General features: G+C 42.0%; 2 protein-coding genes across 5 annotated transcripts; one reads left to right on the top strand and one right to left on the bottom strand.

The window, feature by feature from the left end:
- Positions 1-538: 538 nt before the first annotated feature.
- On the bottom strand, positions 539-12,909 carry LOC133344883 (uncharacterized). 2 transcript variants are annotated; one of them, XM_061555178.1, is made up of 13 exons: positions 12,372-12,909; positions 11,407-12,270; positions 10,447-10,517; positions 10,238-10,316; positions 9,941-10,035; positions 9,502-9,638; positions 8,883-8,976; positions 7,039-7,129; positions 6,513-6,759; positions 6,175-6,278; positions 5,776-5,866; positions 4,198-4,365; positions 539-1,325 (listed from the first exon to the last, which is right to left on the bottom strand). In XM_061555178.1, the coding sequence occupies exons 1-13, from the start codon at positions 12,907-12,909 to the stop codon at positions 1,154-1,156; spliced, it is 2,751 nt and encodes a 916-aa protein (XP_061411162.1). In that variant the 3' UTR covers positions 539-1,153. The 2 variants fall into 2 exon arrangements, with proteins under 2 accessions (XP_061411162.1, XP_061411163.1); XM_061555179.1 differs by having other exon boundaries at positions 539-1,292.
- On the top strand, positions 2,037-13,615 carry LOC133344884 (uncharacterized). 3 transcript variants are annotated; one of them, XR_009755389.1, is made up of 4 exons: positions 2,037-2,285; positions 2,455-3,567; positions 4,057-4,169; positions 11,441-13,615. XR_009755389.1 is itself a non-coding variant. In XM_061555180.1 (3 exons), the coding sequence occupies exons 2-3, from the start codon at positions 2,481-2,483 to the stop codon at positions 11,455-11,457; spliced, it is 1,104 nt and encodes a 367-aa protein (XP_061411164.1). In that variant the 5' UTR covers positions 2,037-2,285; positions 2,455-2,480; the 3' UTR covers positions 11,458-13,615. The 3 variants fall into 3 exon arrangements, 1 of the variants encoding a protein (XP_061411164.1); XR_009755388.1 differs by having other exon boundaries at positions 2,455-4,169; XM_061555180.1 differs by lacking the exon at positions 4,057-4,169.
- The last annotated feature ends 6,232 nt before the right edge of the window (positions 13,616-19,847 follow it).

Here is a 19,847-nt window from a genome sequence, read left to right as displayed (position 1 = left end):
CAAACTTAACCAGGCTACAGTCCACATTATAGATTGCCAGTACACTCACTCCGATTAGGAACCAGGCTACAGTCTACATGTGTTTTTTTTTATTTTTATTCACTTAATTTTTTCTAATAATTTTTTATATCTACGCGACTTTACCGAAAGAACCAAAGAATATGAATTCCTGCAGTCATGAAAGCTTAAAGTAAAATTTTTTGGGTTAATATTTATCTGGTAACATTAAAACGTTTAAAGGTAATCAGACATGTTTTTTTGTTTATGTAAATATTGACATATATAGCGTACTACACATCAAAACAAACATGTATGCTGTTTACAACTGTATATAGTGTAAAGGGTGTCCAGAAAAGGTATCACACATTAAGAATCATAAATGGACAGCAATTTGTACTAGACCAGGGGTCGGCAACCAAAATAACAAGAAGAGCCATTTCTTTCCAATTCGGTACAAAATTCAGTATTTCAAGAGCCGCAATGCAACTGAGTACATACTGTACTCAGTTGCATTGCGGCTCTTGAAATCTCACGTACATATCGTCAAGAAGCAGCCCGTAAAGAGCCGAATGCGGCTGCGGAGCCGTAGGTTGCCGACCCCTGTACTAGACCAATAAATCTCTCTGTACTACTTTGTACTGTGAAGATGTTGTTACCGTACAAAAGTCTCATCCTTTCAGCCTGCCACGTGTCCACCACGACAGCAGCAACACAAACGCTTAGCAAGAATTGAGCCCCGAGTGCTCATTAACATCTCAGATGTGACTTTCAAATGCTTCTATTTTGTGCTATTTAAGATCACTTAAGCTTCTTTAATTGAAACAAACGCAAGTGTATTAGAAATGCGTTGCTAACATTTCAAACACGCAGTTCAAACTGCCTAATTATACAATACACTTTTAAGACTGGGACATTGATTAAATATGCATTAACATTAACAATAAACAAACGTTATCGAAAACAACCAAAATCACATATGCTGAGCTTTTCAAATCGCTAAATATTGACCTGATGTTAGAATTACTCGTAAATTACTATTTTCGAAAGCAAAATTGGTCCAGATTCCACAAAGCTCTTTACGTAATTAAAACAAAAGATGGCTTGGGCCTGACACAAATCCCCTTGCCGCTGCGCTGTTCCCCCCAACCACTGCCTACTCTTGGGCCCCCACGCCACTGGTGCTGCCGCTTTCCAACTTGCACTGCACAGAGGAACTCGGAGATTTTTCATCCCGTCTGTTTTCGGGCACCACACCATCATCTTCCCATGGCTGCTCTGGCACATCGCATCCCCTGTACAGCGGGTCAGGGTTCATCACGCAAAACCTTAAAAAAAAGGTTACATCGTTTAAAAACAAACAACCTTCATCTATCATACGAGACGTGTGATTAAATTAGACAATTACATTTTTAAGGTAGAGATCGGCGTACAGTTATTCGGAGGGTCCAAAAGCGCTGCAAGTTGTATATTATATCGCAAGTTTTTAAGCTCAAAGTTATACGGTTAAGTCTTCGCTTAATGCGTGTTCACACAACGTATTTTCCCTATAATGCGGTTCTTCCACGAGAGAACACCTTTCCCACAACGTGGAACGCGCCTGTTTTAACGCGGTCTGAGCGGTCGACGAAGAACTACTTTTTTGAGCTGTGCGGCTGAGCGGTATACATTATGCAGAATGATACAGTAAAGCGGCAGTGTACCCTCAGTTATTTGTCCCACAATCTTACTGAATGTGCCTACATCCTATCTCGGCAAACTTTATAGTTGCATTACACTGTGTAACAATTTTTTTTTTCCTAGGTAGTTAGTGTTATTTCCTAATTGCTTATGCCTCAAAGGTACAGAAAATGGCTATTATTCCCCAGAAACTTTGCTTTTGTGACCAGGACAGTGATATTTAGAAACTTACCTATTTTCCAGAACATTCCAGATAGATTCAGTGCTGTGTAAACTTGGAGTAACTTCTAGAAAATTCTAGAACTTCCCAGTAATATAAATAGTAGTATAATACAGGGGCCTTAAGCCCACCAGTTCAGTTTAGTTCCAGCTGCCTAAGTGGATACATATCTGCATTTTTCTGAGATAGCATCAAGAGGCTGCAAGCATCCGGTAGACAATTTTGCTATGTCTACGGCCAATTTATCAAGACGAGCGAAAAAGTCCTGTAGAAGCATCTGCTAAGATGTGTGAGGCCTACAAGGCATATTTCGGCATACCTGTCGGGGATCAAGACAAACCCTGGGCACCTCATTTCACCTGCGAGCAATGCTAAAAAACTGTGGAAGGTAAGATGGACAATTGTTGCCCGGAATTTTATGTTCTAAAATTTGTTACAATTTTTAATATTGTATGTTTTACAATTTTCAATGTTATTGAAAAAATATATCATGTATGAAAAATGTTGCGAGAATCTCTTACACATTAGTCATGGGTGAAATTAATGTATTTTTGTAGGATGGTACAGAGGGGAAAAGAGAGCCATGAAGTTCACTATCCCAAGAATTTGGCGAGAACCCACTGACCACTCAAGCAACTGCTACTTCTGCATGGTGGATCCTTCCAAACGTCGGACTGGCAAGAATGAACCTGCTATCACGTATCCGGACCTTCCTTCATCCATCGCCCCATGCCACACTGCCATGAGCTCCCTGTACCCACTCCTCAGAAAGAGAGCAGCCATCTTAGAAGAGAGCAGCAAGTCAGAAAGCGAGGAAGACGTTGTCGATCCAGATGACAATTTCAGAGGTGGAGCTGAGGCGAGAAACCGATACCACCCCAACCAAAAAGATCTCCACGACTTGATCATAGATCTTGGTCTCACCAAGTCCAATGCTGAGCTTTTGACATCTCGGCTCAAGCAGTGGAACTTGTTGGATAAAAGTGTACAAGTCGCAGATCAGAGGAAGCCTCGCCAACCTTTTTGCAACTTCTTCACCCGTCAAGATGGGCTCTCCTTCTGCCACAGTCTGTTCGAGGCAATCGGAATCGCCTGTAACCAGAATGAGTGGCGCCTCTTCATTGACAGCTCATCCAGGAGCCTCAAAGCCGTGCTGCTCCATAACGGTAACAATTACCCGTCTCTTCCCCCGGCTCACTCGGTGCATCTCAAAAAGGATTACAACAGCATCAAGACCTTGCTAGACGCCTTGAAGTATGATGAGTATGGCTGGGAGGTCATCGGAGACTTCAAAATGGTGGCATTCCTGATGGGTCTCCAAGGCAGTTTTACCAAGTTTCCCTGCTATCTTTGCCTTTGGGACAGCAGGGACACCAAAGCGAACTACCACAGGCGGGACTGGTCACAGCAGACCGAGTTCTCTGTGTGGAGGAACAACGTCAAGTGGAAGCCACTGGTGGACCCCCGGAAGGTGCTGATGCCACCACTGCACATTAAATTGGGCCTTATGAAACAATTTGTCAGAGCTGTAGACAAGGAGTCGGCAGCCTTCATGTACCTTCAAGACTTCTTCCCTAAACTGTCTGAGGCAAAGGTCAAAGCCGGTGTCTTCATTGGACCACAGATAAAGAAGATCCTGGAGTGCAATGAATTCCCCAAGAAGCTCACTAGTAAGGAGAAAGCGGCTTGGAACATCTTTGTCGCAGATGGCTCGTGGCTTCCTGGGCAATCACAAGGTCGAAAACTATGTGGAGCTGGTTGAGACTGGTGAAGAACTACGGCATAATGGGCTGTAGGATGTCCCTCAAAGCCCATATCCTTGATGCTCATCTTAAATCTCGAAAAACGACCACTTCTAAATCTTTTGTAGTCATTTTTTTATTACTTTAGTATAAATAAATGTAATTTTGATTCATGTTGTTTTTTTCTGACTTTATGTGAACGAAAAAACACAAATTTGCCCGTTTCTCATTGAAAATAGATACATTTCAAAATATCACTGTCCTAGTCACAAAAGCAAAGTTTGTGGGGAATAATAGCCATTTTCTATACTTTTTAGGCATAAGCTATTACGAAATAACACTTACTAACAGGACAAAAATTGTGTTACGTAGTGTTATTTATGGGGAAATGTTTTTGCTTAACATTCCACTTTTCAGGTATGCATTTACCGCATTAAACGAGGACATGCTGTATACCATATGGAGCCAATTACATGTCATGAACACTTTGCAATCTCTCCTTCCAAGTGCATACAACACCGCATAAAAAGGTGAGCAGAGGGAGAGTGTTAAACTCACCACTTCTCTGGGAGGGTATCCAAATTTGTGCCGAGCGGAAGCTTCCTCCACTTGTCACATGTGTCACATTGCACCCAGTTATCTTCGCAGATGCTGCCTTTTTGTTTAAGGCCTGACCTGCAGTTTCTTCTCCTGCACCTCTTTCTGTTACGCCACGTCTTCACGGCCCTACAGACGTCAATGGACAGAAGTGAAAATATAATAAGCTTTAAATAGAGGCATGTCAATGACCGTATGCATACAAGTTGGGTCGTCATTATTTATGCAGCAGTACATCATGAGGCACCAACACAGTTGAACAAACTGTCGCGTGATTTGCAGTTTCTCTATTAAAAGGAAGACATGTAACGTGTGACCATCATTGCTATTTTATGAACTGCTGAGATTCATGGTCCCGGTATTGAAGAATAACTTTAAAATGGTAACGTAGCTTATTCGGTGATTCTAGAGGTCACACGAATCTATTACTTATACAGGTAGTCCTCGACTTACTACGATGGAGATGCGTTACAACGACCCCATCGTAAGTCAAAAATATCGTAAGTCGAAGATGGCCTAGCCTACCCAGGAGTCCTAAAGAATGGTGACAATTTAGCAAAACAGAGAAATTTACAGTACCGTACTGTATAAACTATATACTGTATGTATTTATTAATTACAATACTGTATTGTACAGTAAAATGTAAATTAATAAAAAAAACCAAGGTAAATTCTTAGCCTACCTATATAAAAACTTTTTACATGCATTGAACACCGAGACAACTTAACTCCGTCGACCACTGGTAAGAGTGAGGCATCATCACACAAGGCGGGAGATGCGCACATCCCGGCAGCGTCCCAACGTACAGTATCGTACCTCGTACGCTGCTGCGTTTGCCTGCCGCGCGAAATTAAAAATATTTTACAATTTTGTCGTATCGCTATCGCCATCGTAAGATCGAAATGTCGTAAGTCGGACCATCGTAACTCGGGCACTATCTGTATATGTAACTATTTGTCACACACATTCAATGCATGTATTGTGACCATAAGAATGAAGCGTAATTGCTTAACGAATGTATCGTTTTCTCGGTTCTTTCGGTAAAGTCATGTAGAAGGGAAGTAATAAAATAATAAAAATAAAACATAATAAAATAATTCTCACGACGTTTCGGCCACAACGCAAGCAGCCATCCTCAGGTGAAAACCAGGTCTGTCGAGGCGACAGCGTCTGAATCCCTACAGTCACGAAAGCTTTAAATCGAAATTTGAATGTATCGTTTTAAAAAAAAACTCACCACATTCATCAATAACACTGTGGCCTTAAATCTAAAAATATGTTATAGTTGACGTTTTGGGAAATGGTCATTATGCACGATAAAGAAGGACCATTGCCCAAAATGTTGCCGACTACCTATTTTTTCTTTCAAGAAAGCGTTGACGAATGTGTTGAATGTTTTGTTATTTCTACTTGTCCACCACTGTCAATGCAATATCACCAAATAATGTGTTTAATGTAGACTTTTCACGACATTAAAGGTTTTATGTAAACAATAGACGTATACATAAAAGAACAAACATATAAATAAAACACCAAACCCCATGATCCATTGCAGCATCTGCCGCTTCTCCGTCTGCTGTTTGAGCTTGCGCAAGTACTGCCAGTCCCTCAGACGGTTTGAGCGTGTTTCTTAAAAGACACCAGGAAAACAGCACAATGCAAACGTAGTCACCACAAAAAAAAGCAATTTCCAGCCATCTGTTTACACACTGGAAAAAGAACGATATCCATTCCCACTTACGACGATGATAAATGATCTTGCCCACTCTCTCTGTGGTAGAAAACACTGTATTCCACTCATCTCAGGTAACATTTTCTTATCAATGCATGGTGAGAGGACAACATGCTTCCTTTGCTGTGCCTAAAGTATGGAGTGGCCTCCCTTGCCGCTTTTCAACTCTCCCATTGTTTAAATCTGCCACTGGCCTAGGTCATACCAGCCATGCCGTCGGTCTTTTTTGGAAATGAAGGCCGAGTGCTGTACTTCAAAGATGAGTCATCATTGCCCTGCTCTGTCAGCTCACGGTGATGACAACGGTTGCTGAAATCACACAAGTGCACGTAATTAAACCAAGGGCACACTGAGAACCTACAGCAGCAAAATACAAACTGACGCAAACAAAAATACAAATCAAAACTCGTTTGAGAACTTTGTGTCACCAAAACTGTCTTTAACAAATTGTTGTACTAAACATACATATTACTGCGCCCTGAGACATCTGTTACTTTATGTTGAAGTGTGCCGACAGATTTGCTTTGAGGCGTGCGCACTTACATATAGAGCTGCTTCTCGGCCAGGCGCATTGAATGCCACTTGACATTCACCAGTCTCTTGGTTTCCTTGATGCCCATGCGTGGAAATATATTCTTCAGGTGGTGCTGGTATTTCATTTTGAATTTAAGGAATTTATTCTTAGACAATTTGTCGTCGCTGCTGAGGTCTTGGTTGTTGCCTTCCTCTGTCGTGCCAAGTGGCAGCTCATAGTGGGCTCCCTCTGCCTCGACTGTTTCAGTATTTGAGCCTTTGACAGTAAAGCAGTGTTCAAAATTAAAGACAGTTTGTAAAGAAAAGAAAGCTACATTTAACGAAGTAATTTTGCAGCGCAATAACAGTTTAAAACCACTCACCCATAATGTTCTACACTTAAACCATGTACATATGCAATACCATAGGGAAACAGGCTGCTCGTACAATGATTACTACGAGCTACCTTGTATTATAACATTTTAATTGGGGAGATCAGGGTAAGAATGGATTACAGCTCTTCTTTGCCAGCTTGCATTTCACACCGAGGCAGTACCTTGCTGGTGATCTGGTTCAACATGACCGTTCTTCTGCATGTCCCTCTTCAGATCAATGATGTGATCACAGGTGCTTCTCATAATTGTATTCTACCACAGTACCAAATATGTGTGCAAACAGAAATAAAGATTAAGGACAGTTTCAGAGCAATTTCAGCTTGAGAAAATCATGTTATATATAGACGGAAAAAATACGTTTTACATAATACGTATTTTACATAAAATATATATTTTTGTACTCTTAGGATTTTTCGGTAAAAAATTAATAAAAGTAATAATAGAAATAAAATAAAATAATAAACCACGACGTTTCAGAGGCAACACAAGTCTCCATCATCAGGTGGGACCGTCACAGCTAAATTTACTCTATCAAGTGAGGAAAAATCCAAGAGACAAGCTCTTAAATACAAGTTAAGGGGGAGGGGGGTTATCTGAATGTGGTAGCCAGGGAATGGCACGGTGGGGGGGGGGGGGGCTAAAAGAGAACAATGGTGCACATGGACTCAGGCTTGTGGCTGGTATTAGCTGATAATAAACATAAAAGGACGCAGCGCTGGGGATGTCAACACTCGGTAAAGTAGAATAGTACCTGTCAAATAAGATGGTACAAATATGTGTAGTTAAATCTTTTTTTTTACATGGTTAAAAGTTGGTAGAAGTCTTCCGGAAGAGTGTTGGCAAGTTGGTAGAGGTCTTCCGGAAGAGTGTTGGCAAGTTGGTAGAGTTTTAGATTTGAAGCTTTCGTGACTGCAAGGATTCATACGCTTGTTATCGCGGCATCTCTTGAGGAAGGCCAGCGTCTCGAGAAGCTGTGACTTATTGTCTCGTCTGTTAAAAACTCTAACAGATAGGTGAAATTCCTCCCCGTAGAGGGTATTAATTCTAGATTTGAAGCTTTCGTGACTGCAAGGATTCATACTTAGATTTTTTCGGTAAAGTCACGTAGGTAAAAAATTAAATTAAAATTAATAAAAGTAATAATAGAAATAAAATAATAAATCACGACGTTTTGGAGGCAACACAAGTCTCCGTCATCAGGTGGGACCGTCACAGCTAAATTTACTGTATCAAGTGAGGAAAAATCCAAGAGACAAGCTCTTAAATACAAGTTAAGGGGGAGGGGGGGGTTATCTGAATGTGGTAGCCAGGGTATGGCACGGTGGGGGGGGGGCGGGGCTAAAAGAGAACAATGGTGCACATAGACTCAGGGTTGTGGCCGGTGTTAGTTGATAATAAGCATAAAAGGAAGCAGTACTGTTAAACGCTGGGGATGTCAACACTCGGTAAAGTAGAATAGTACCTGTCAAATAATATGATACAAATATGCATAGTTAAATATTTTTTTTACATGGTTAAAAGTTGGTAGACCTCTACCAACTTGCCAACATCTTCCGGAAGACCTCTACCAACTTGCCAACACTCTTCCGGAAGACTTCTACTAACTTTTAACCATGTAAAAAAATAAAAGATTTAACTACACATATTTGTACCACCACATAAGAGTATGAATCCTTGCAGTTACGAAAGCTTCAAATCTAAAATAATTTTGTGGCTTATTGTTTCTGTACATCATATAGAAATATGGTTGCATCTTGATACTATAATGTATTGATCTATCATTCAAAACAACAATATCAAAAAAATCCATGCCACTCCACAAAAAAACATTGCTATAACCACGATGTAAAAAATTTTTTTTTACAAAGTCTTAAGTACTTTCAATGTAAACTACCCCTGCCAACACCTGCAATGCACTGTGAGCCAAGTGCCAGATCAAAGCCACACGTGCAATTAATCAGCAAAGTTACCCCCACTGAATGTGTGTGGTATTCTGAGTACCCACCTGGGTGTGTTTGGAGCTCCGGTAATCCTTGACATTTGCAGGCAGCTGTCGCCACGGATTTTTGAAGCCTTTCTGAATATCCTGCTTCCTCTTTCTGTTTCAGCAGAGCACAACCACTCCATCAGCATCGTCATATATCTATTGTACCTACCAATGTGCATTTTTGACAATACCTTTCACAGGAAACGAGAAAAATATACTTACTTTCTAAAAAACATCCAACCTGGTAGTTTATTTATGACGATATTAAGTAAAGCACGTGAATAACGGGTGATATTGTGCACTGTGTCCATTTGAATACATTGTACTTCTTGTTCATAATATAAAACGTAATTTCTACATTAATTGTAAATGAGTGCAACATAAAAGTAAAACGTTATCACTACATGTAACTGTTTTATTTCATAACCTGGCAGGTATTATTGTACATTTACATCCGTGCGATGTGCATTTAAAATGAGCTCATCCTTACTAACCCCTGCTCATTCTTACAAATCATCCTTTCGTGTTGTATGCATTATTAAGCACTATATATAGCAGTTGTTGTTTCATGTAACTTCTTCAACTTTACTTTTTCTACTGTCTCTATTGCACTGCATGCTTCCTTTTTCCGACTCACTTTTCCTTTCGATTAATGAGGACGTACTGTCTATCCTTGCTCTGTTTATCTTCTTGCTGTCTAACTGAAGCAGGCCTCTTTTTCCTGCCCTCCATGACGTTTTTCTTCTCCTTCTCTCCTACACCAATATGACTTTCCTGATGATACATAGATGAAAATGCACACACACAAACAGAGACAAAGACGCATAAATGCCAAAGCAAACGATGCACCAGCAGCAAATGACATTGCGACATTACACACCTTCTTTGAACTGATGCAGGGATACAAAAGGATTCACATTATATATTGAATTCTGCCACTAGATGTCACTCTAAACTACTTTTTCAAGCAATATCGAAGAAACGGAATTACATTGGGTTGTGTAAGCTTCACACCTTTGCTGGTATTAACAGACGATGCAAACAAGGTATTGTGTGAGGTGGATGGCAGAGCTTACAAGCTGGGTTCCTTGTGCCAGAGCCAAGAGTGGACTTGCACTGTTGACAGGAGGCCCATCAAAATAAGCAGCTTCATGGTCAGGCCTGTCCTGGTCTGTCCACAAAGTGAGAAAAAAAAATCCTAGTCACGAACTTCTAATTGCGACTAAAATGTACCTACAAATTTATACCAAGACTGAACTCACGTTGCATTTTTTAATATGTACATTTGCAAATATTATGGCAAGTTATTGAACTTTTATTCTATTAAATATATACTTGCACACAGATGGGCATTTTATATTAAGTGCAATAACCTTTATCTATTCCATGCATGGATTGTGAATCTGGACAACTGTTTCTGCCTCCATTAATGCAGTGTAGACCACCATCACCCTGCGAAACATTGGGCAAAAAGCAGTCACGTTTCAGTTTAACATTTAACAAACTTGCTCTGTAACATGTCAGCTTATGTTAAACATTGATGTATATTTACAATGATATTATAGATCCTGTGACTTCTTACCTGAGAATGATTAGAGTGCATTACTTGTGGCATTGGAACATTGTTCACTGCTGCCCCTTGGCTATGAGCATCTGTAAAACAAAAGCAGTCATACTTAAACAAATTCAAAATCAGTGAAACTTAGGACTCAAATTTATTTGAACTTTTCATCAATCATTTCCAGATGCATATCATATCATCCTAACTGGTACCGAAAATAAGATGCCATTAAAAAAGAAGAAAATATTCCACAGCAGCAGAGAAAACAATACAATGTTCATGGAGTTATCCATCTGCTATGGTGCTGTATTTATATAGCTGTTCAAAGTTCACATACGAAAACATATTATAAAAGACAGACTTAGACAGTCCGAATTGTACTCTGCAATCTGAGCAGGTTGTCACTTCGTGCTGATGTACAATGATACATTCACAATTTAAACAAATTTTATGGCCCAACAGACATACACCTTAACATTTCTCACAGCACAATATTAAGCAGTGGTTCTCAACCGGGGGTATGCAGACCCCTGGAGGTATGTGGCAATGTACCTAAGGTGATTTATAAATGTGTAAAATTATATCATTCACGAGTCATTGGTGAATAATCGTATATGAATCTGCCAAAATAAAATATCTATGATAAAAAAAGTTATCTCTATGGTAATCTATAACGATAAAACATACCTTTCTAAACGCATTGTTCTTAAACAATGTGTTTTCCAAGGGTAAACCAGCGAGTGCGTAAAATTATATCATACATGCAGAACATCCTTTTTTTTTCTTGCAGTTACTAGGTAGTTAGCATGCCTCACAAAATTGGTTAAAATATTGATGTTCATTATTCATATTTATTTCTCAGACACCATGTTGGGTCAAGCAAGGGGGTACTCGATTAAAACAAAATTCAACAAGGGGTACAGTAGCAAAAAAATATTGAGAACCACTGGAATAAAGTATCAAATAAAATGTAAAAAGCACCTTCGTTGCTGAACATCCCATTCGTGTCCACCAGGTTGCAGAGGTCTTTGAGGTTGTCCTCGTCACTCACCAAGTCTTTGATCTCCTCAACTGTGAGACCCAGCTTCCCGCTCAACTCGTCGAAGACATTTATACATTCCACAGGTGTCTGTCCTGGATACTCTGCTGGGTGAGCCATGCCTGTGGACATTTCTTGCTTCAATGTGGAGACATCAGGCCTCAACCTATCGATTAGTGATGGCCGTTCTGCATCAAAGATGGCAACTAGTTTGTGAAGTCTGTTGGAATTTGGGTAAGCAGATTCTTCAATGTAGTTGGGATTCAAAAGCCATTCATGAGGCAGTGAACGTACCATGTGTGGTGCAATATTTGTGCAAGCATCTAATTCTTCTCGAGCAGTGTATCCTTTCATTGGTACATAGACAGGAATGACATTTTTGTTTGAGTGTGAAATTAAATGTGGTCTCAGTCCTGTGCAAAGACATTCACCATGATTTGAACAAGAACAGTCTAAAGTCTTTCCTTCAAAGGTGTTTTCACTGTTGATAGACCTGAACCTAATGTCATCGATAGTGCAAGTATCACAACCATCTTTTTGGAAACATACAAATTCTCCTTTTGAAGCACGATTGTGGGCTTCTATAAAATTTTGACTATACAACTCAGCTTTTGACACATGGAGGACAGAATAGATGTTATTTTGTCCAAAGCCTCCATCACTTACAGAGTACTTGACATCACTCACGATTGGTGATATTGTTCTACAGAGTTTGGTGGGCTGCATGCATTGGCACCCACTGCCTTTGCATCCACCAACACCAAATGTCAAACTTTTGTATCCAGCTTGTCTGTTGGTGGCAATATCTGAAAAGACAATCAATATTGACAATGATAAAACAAGATGCACAGTTTGCAACTTACTTAATCGAAAAGCACTTCAACGTGTATCATTTAAATGCACTCACCATCTTGATCATTGGAAGAAAAAGTATCTGTATTTGCACCAGAATTGTCATAAAATGCAAATTGATTGACTTTTGAGTTGTAATAAGGCAAGTCTGTGTTATAGACAGGTCTTCGGTCTACTTGGTGAAAGTAAAGGACTTCACTTCTCTCAGTCTCTCGCACACTTTCTGGACAATCAGTTGGTTCCGTGCAGCCTATCACTGCACATACACCACCGGCTGAGGGACTTGGCATGGTCAGGTTTGTTTGCATGCTCAAATGTGCACATGAGTAGCATTCCTTCCATGATTCCACCCCCAAATATGTGTTGAAAGTGAGCTCTTTGACATTACAGTTACTGTCACAGAGTATGGTGTTGTAGATGGTTTCATAGCTCTTTGTGATGATGTTGCTTTGGTCCATGGTCGTAAGTGGCAGATCTTGGGTGCATGCACAATACGGAATGCTGACATGCATCGGTTGCTCCAGATCACTATCACTGGTCCCCTCCATCAGGTTTGCACAGGTGCTCACACCTGTCATGCACAGGAAACACATTTACCAAGCAGATGAAAAAGTATTACAATCAAACCCAAAAAAGTCCCACTGAGAGTTATTATTTCACAGAGGTCCTGCATTTATATATTTGGCCAATGCCATCAATGGCATATTGGAGGAAACCAGAGTACCCAGAGAAGGTTAACATGTAGGAGGAGGTAAAACCCATGTCTGACACACCTAACCTACAAGACTCCAGTCTCCAGGAGCTCTGAATCTCTCAGCCATAGCATCAGCTCGGAAGGTGAGCAAACAAGAGGTGGCAATAATCACGGTGTACAAATCAGCCACCTTTTTGACTCTGCAACCTTGTCAAACTGGTGACTTAATTGGGAGAAATACATTTTTGGTATAGTTGGACTCAGGTGATGACAAAATGAGCAAACTCTATCCATTTTATACTTTAAACTTTTTTCAGGTTATAAAAACTTTTGCTGGTTGGCTGGACAGATAGTCGACCACATCCAAACGCTATCACCAAAAATATAGCAATTAGAGCCGAGTGTGATTTCTAATCTCTCCAAGGCCGTAATCTCAATATATAGAAAAGGCAAAGTTGTGATTATGTGTGTCTGTTCAAAATGTTTAGCGTACTTCCCGACATGCAACAAACTTGAAATTTGCCATGTGTGTACTTTCCAGACTGTAAACCATGCAAACATTATAAAAATAGACTTCTGTATATATTTTTTTTGGGGGGGGGGGCGCAATAATACATATATTTTGCACGGCAAGTGAGCTGTGAAGTCACATCTGTCATGTCACCCGCATGCAGAAGTGTCACGCAGTGTGCCTGCTCATGTCACCAGAACCGGCCCTAGACCTTTGGGGGCCCTAAGCAAAATTTGGTTGGAGGCCCCTTTGATGTATGATTTTTTTTCATCCACTCGCTAGCAGTCACTCTAGGGGGCCCTCTGCTGGCCACGGGGCCCTTTGCAATTGCAAGGGTCGCTTAGTGGCTGGCCCGGCTCTGCATGTCACGCACCCCCCAACCCTCCGCGATTAAAGTGTCATACAAATGTGTTGCAGGTCTAAGGCGTTCTTCGCGCAGCATTGCTTTATTATTTCAGTCGTTTACTGAAAGTTATGTCTGCAGCAAGCGTGTGTGTGTGTGGGGAGCGGTAGTGTAGTGGTTAGCGCGCTGCGCTACGAACCCGGCGACCCGAGTTCGACACCCACCCCCCCCCAATATTCAAATATGCTCTAAATATCCCCCCAAATATATTGCTATGCCATTTTTTTTTATATATAATTGCGATGCTACGTAAATAAAAACAACAATTTGCTAAACCTTGGCGACAATATCTGGACTTGTCTTCATATAACAATGCATAGATTTCTGTTTATATGACTGTGGTTATGGTTGTTCTTTATGAATCCCTAATCTCCGCCATTACATTCAATGAAACAAGAAAAGGTAAAAAAAAAAGCAGAGCAATGTAATACAATACACTATTATACATTGTTACAAATAAATAAAAAGTCCATCACATGTGTTAGTGAATTTTTTTATATTTTAGGCAGGAAATTCTTTTAAAATTTAGATTATTTTTTCTGTGGGGGGGGAGTTTTGATCCCCCCCAATGTTGACTCCATGGCCACGGCCTTGAATCTCTCCACGAATCAAAAGTTTCGGGCATCACAAGAGCTGTGGATAGAACTGCCCAGCTAATAGACAATTTGAAACAACATTTAAAAGCAATTCAAATGTTTCGTCGGCTGCAACAAGTCATAACGAGAAAGCCACGAATCTTCCAAATGTCCTCCCCACTCCTCAGAGACCTCAAGGCCACGTTTTTCGAAAATCAGGCCGATAGAAAATTGCGCATTCGTAAACATGTTTCGTGTTGATCATCAAGTTAGGACGCCACATTAGCTTAATCCACGTACGTGGGTTGTTTGTGGGTTTATTTTAGGCCAAAAGTGACGGCGTTTCGAGTTCACACGACACGGGTAATTTCTCAAATCGTAAAAAAACGACAAGATTCAACTACAGAGCGTCGTGTTTATGGCCTTGTGTGGCACAGGGTGTAAGTTAAGTATGAACATTATCTGATTAAGCGTCATTTCTTGTATTTGTGCCACCACGTTGCATTTTTATATCGACTGGGCCCGTCAATTCTGACACCCAAGTCCCATTGACGCCATGTTACAAAGCGGCCGCTATAACTCGTCGCTTCTTTCGGTAAAGTCACGTAGAGATAAAATAACATTAAATCACGACGTTTCGGGCTCAACCCAAGCGTCCGTCATCAGATGACGTCGTGAAAACTTAAAATATCGATTACGACTACTGTTTGTCCAACTTCAACCGAGCTAAGCAGTTTTCTCGAAGGTCGCTATTATTTATATCGTCACACAATCATCTACTTGCATCTTCACACATTTGTTAAAACATTCAAAAAATGTAGAACAACAAAAACTTACAATATTAAGACGAGTTTACCAAATTGCTGTTGTTCCAATACCACACGACGTATCGTGGAAGCCCTCAGCACGATCGATCAAAATCCTCGAACGCTGATTGGTCCGCATCGTCTCCGAAATGCCACTCGGGGGACCAATCGCGTGCGAGCGTTGCGACGACAAATTTCAACGGGGGGGGGGGGGGGGTGCGATTCTTGGATTTCCGCACCGCACGTGCAAGCGGGCTACAAAGCGATTGGATTATTGAAACTATACTGGGAGGAACCTCCTGGTTACACCAGCCCACAGGGGATTATTGTGTCCGTCCGTCTGTCGTGCAGGGAGGGGCTGGGTGGGGAGGGTGGGGCTGGGTGGGGAGGGTGGGGCTGGGGAGGAGCTGGGTGGGGAGGGGCTGGGTGGGGAGGGTGGGGCTGGGTGGGGAGGGAGGGGTTGGGTGGGGAGGGTGGGGCTGGGTGGGGCTGGGAGGGGAGGGTGGGGAATGCTGGGTGGGGAGGAGCTGGGTGGGGAGAGTGAGGAAGGGTTGGGTGGGCTGGGTGTGGAGGGGCTGGGTGGGGAGGGTGGGGCTGGGTGGGGAGGGTGGGGCTGGGTGGGGAATGCTGGGTGGGGAGGAGCTGGGTGGGGAGAGTGAGGAAGGGTTGAGTGGGCTGGGTGTGGAGGGGCTGGGTGGGGAGGGTGGGGCTGAGTGGGGGGTGGGAGGGGTGGGGCTGGGTGTGGAGGGGCTGGGTGGGGAGGGTGGGGAGGGGCTGGGTGAGCAGGGTGGGGCTGAGTGGGGGGTGGGGCTGGGTGAGGAGGGGCTGGTCACCCCGTGGTGCCCTGATAAAACTCAACGTTTAACCTACTCACGCCGGCTTGTGCCCACCCTCACAGTCGGGCATATTTGCGGATTACACCACGCCGCCGTTGACCCTGGCCATTGACCGAGCAACCCAACGTTCCTACCAGCTCCCTCCGCAGGAATGTGTTACTCGACAGCAGCACTGTGGTGTGAAGCGCGCGCACACATTCATTATAACGTAGGAGTATTTTCGTTGTACATTATTGTCTTGTCCAGTACTTGTATTTTACATTATATATTCTCAAACTTAAGTGTCCTACAATTTAGTGTAAAAGGTGCGACCACGCAATGTTTTGCTGACCCCACTGTTAGCGGAATGGGCTCCACTCGAGGGAACCTTAGAGTATTAGAAATAAAAATGCCGTTGTCATATCTGAATATCTACAAAAAATATGCGTCCATTGGCACACAGCTCATTAAAAAAAGTACACGGGTGACCTGGGTAAAATTAAAGTACAACAATTTTTCGCAGAAAAGCATGTGCCGGAATATGACATACACTACAGGAATGAAAAGATTTCACTGTAGATCATCAGAGCACAAGCTGACATGACAACCTGAAACACGTGTACAGCAGGGGTGGTGAACCTTCAACGTCTTACTAAGGACCACGCAAGATAATTGTTTATTTTACCCTTTTATCTGGCAACAAAACTGACACCTTTTTTACGAGCAGTCATGTTTGCATTGACCACAATACCTGCAGTCGGAATGCAAAACAAAAAAGCATTCCGACTGCAGGTATTGTGGTCAATGCAAACATGACTCCTAGTAAAAAAGGTGTCAGTTTTGTTGCCAGATAAAAGGGTAAAAAAACAATTATCATATCTTGTTACTGGCAAAGGAGGTTCCAATGGTGACCACGCAAGAGCTTCACACATGAACACACTCCTTAGTATCCAATATTAACGTGAAACATATTCAAGGCTCTACTTTAATAAATGTGATACAATTCGAAAAATAAAGTTACTTTGTCAAAAATATTCCACTCCAATACCCAATTAGCACAGCTAAGATGTTTTCACGTGGTTCATTTCGAAGTGGTAGGCCCAATGTGGCCATGGGCTGCAAGAACTCTTTTGTCTGCGGCCTGAAGGTTCTCCAGTCCTGTTCTACAGTCATGGGCTTAGGGTTGCTACTTGTCCTGGGTTTCCCAAGGTCATTCTCTTTTTGAGGTAGCTGTCCTGAAAAATGTGTAAGTCGCCACAGGACATTAAACGTGTCAATGTTGTTTTTAATGTCCTTACATGTATGTGTAGTTCTCTCTTTACGTTTCGTGAGATTCTTCTTCCCAACGTCTGTTTTTGGTAGTTTAGAGGTGGCATTTATTACATTGGATTGATCAGTGTGAGTGTTCACACATAGGCACAGGGTAAGGTGGTTTATGTGCCCTGCAGTGGAGCCAGCTGGCTGCGTTGTGTGACCACATAATGGTGGCATTGTACTACCAGCACCCAGTGCACGTGCCATGCGTCTCCGTTAGAATTTAGGAGTCTGTATAATTCATTTAAACATTGGCACTGGGAAAAAGAATGCAACTGACTGGGGAAAAAAACGCATAGTTTGGCATTCTTGCTGCTATGAGATTCAGACTTCAATAATTATTAGTCCATGCGCCAGAGCAGAAATTGGCACCACCGAAGGGAGAAAAACTAAAGTAGTCTTGATGTATTTATACGAATATAAAGAGTTAAATGGTTATCACATCATTCACTGCAGTTGGCCACATAAAGAAATTGATACCACTAAAGTTATGCTACCTCAGGTGGGGAAGAGAATTCAAGTTTTGTACCGTACATCTGTGTGAAAACCTAAAACATTCGAATTGCATCAATGCATGCCCATTGAAGAGCGAAACAACAGTGGAATATCTATGATTTAGTTGCTTAAAGATCAAATTAAGTTTCCAATTTCAGAATGGACCTCAGTATAGATGCTGTGCAAACATTTCTTAACACGCAGCAGCATTTTAGCAATCCTAACTCTGCTGTTCAGTTCCAAAAGTTGTTTACACTAAACCATAACATCCAGAAGGGTCATGGAGGTTCACATGAATGGAGTGCCCACACATGTTTAGCAGTCTCACACAGACCACATCTGTGCTCGCCTGGGCAATTCCAGACTTGCGATGCTCATGATTATACAATACCACGTGCGGTAGGCAAGATAAAGAAAACACTGGACCTGCTATTAGTGCTGTATGATTGCAGGTGTGGGAGTCACTCAACACGTATATAAATCAACTAATTTCACATATTACAACCTTACATTTGCAACACAATATATTCAACGAACAAATAAAATCATAAATAAAATACAATTGAAACACAACGCACCATAATATTCAAATTCTGTATGTGATTCCAATGACGAAATGCATTCATGTATATGATGTATACAGCCTCGTTTGCGATTTCATGGTTCAAAGGAATTAGTGACCAGGTCTTTTGCTTTATCAGCCCTATTTAATCAGCACGGTAGTGGTCAGAGTTTTCTTGTTTAAACAGTCGATCGACCAAAAAAAGTAGACTAATACCTCGATATACGAAGTAGATGCGTTTCTGTCCTTAGCGCTCGTGACGTCACTCCACATCGACCAGCCCCCCTCATTAATATTCATGAGCAGGTGACGTCCTCCAAATGGACACCCCCCCACTCCTCCTAATTAATAATCATGAGTGGGTGACGTCACTCCACATCGAACAGCCCCCCTCATTAATAATCATGAGCAGGTGACGTCACTCCAAATGGACACCCCCCTCATTAATAATCATGAGCAGGTGACGTCACTCCACATCGAACAGCCCCCCTCATTAATAATCATGAGCAGATGACGTCACTCCACATCGAACAGCCCCCCCTCATTAATAATCATGAGCAGGTGACGTCACTCCACATCGAACAGCCCCCCTCATTAATAATCATGAGCAGGTGACGTCACTCCACATCGAACAGCCCCCCCTCATTAATAATCATGAACAGGTGACGTCACTCCACATCGAACAGCCCCCCTCATTAATAATCATGAGCCGGTGACGTCACTCCAAATGGACACCCCTCCCCCTCATTAATAAGCATGAGCAGGTGACGTCACTCCACATAGAACAGCCCCCCTCATTATTAATCATAGGCAGGTGACGTCACTCTAAATGGACACCCCCCCTCATTAATAATAATTAGCGGGTGACGTCACTCCACATAGGGGGGGCGAGGCGCCTCCTCCCCCCTCCTCGGCGTCAACTGACAACCCTCACTGCAAAGGCAGAACCCTCACGTCACGTGATCTCCGTAGCGCTGTTGAGACATCGAAGTAAAAGGACGTCATAATGAACAAGGGATTATAACCTTTAAATTAAATAGGTCTTTGTCACCGCGCCCTTACAAATTGCACACGAATTGATGCAATGAATATCACGTCGCGGTCTGATTTTCGCTTGCAAATACACCCGTCCTTAGACGGGCAAAAGGCTAGTATAGAATAAGGGGCCGTCCATAAATGACGTCACGCACCTAGGGGGGGTCAGACATTAGTGACGATGTGTGACGATGCGGGGGGGGGGCGGGGGTGAGAAATGTAACGTCATATCAAAATGCGCAACTTTAAATAAATATAGACAACACCTTCTTGGTTCTTTCGGTAAAGTCACGTAGAAGGGAAGTAATAAAATAATAAAAT

The sequence above is a fragment of the Lethenteron reissneri genome, chromosome 20 (assembly GCF_015708825.2).
Source record: "Lethenteron reissneri isolate LAM-NWPU_2019-01 chromosome 20, ASM1570882v1, whole genome shotgun sequence".
In the NCBI taxonomy this organism is placed as follows: Eukaryota; Metazoa; Chordata; class Hyperoartia; order Petromyzontiformes; family Petromyzontidae; genus Lethenteron; species Lethenteron reissneri.
The sequence above is the reverse complement of the archived record's forward strand: the minus strand, read 5'-3'. Positions and strand labels throughout refer to the sequence as shown.

Bases quoted from the DNA above. Each gene is read 5' to 3' on its own strand.
- LOC133344884 (XM_061555180.1), top strand. From the start codon at position 2,481: ATGAAGTTCACTATCCCAAGAATTTGGCGAGAACCCACTGACCACTCA.
- LOC133344883 (XM_061555178.1), bottom strand. From the start codon at position 12,909: ATGTGTTTCCTGTGCATGACAGGTGTGAGCACCTGTGCAAACCTGATG. The intron at 12,271-12,371 runs GTGAGTGCATTT...TTGTCTTTTCAG, and splicing joins TTCTTCCAATGATCAAGATG to ATATTGCCACCAACAGACAA. The intron at 10,036-10,237 runs GTTATTGCACTT...CTTTGTGGACAG, and splicing joins CATGCATGGAATAGATAAAG to ACCAGGACAGGCCTGACCAT.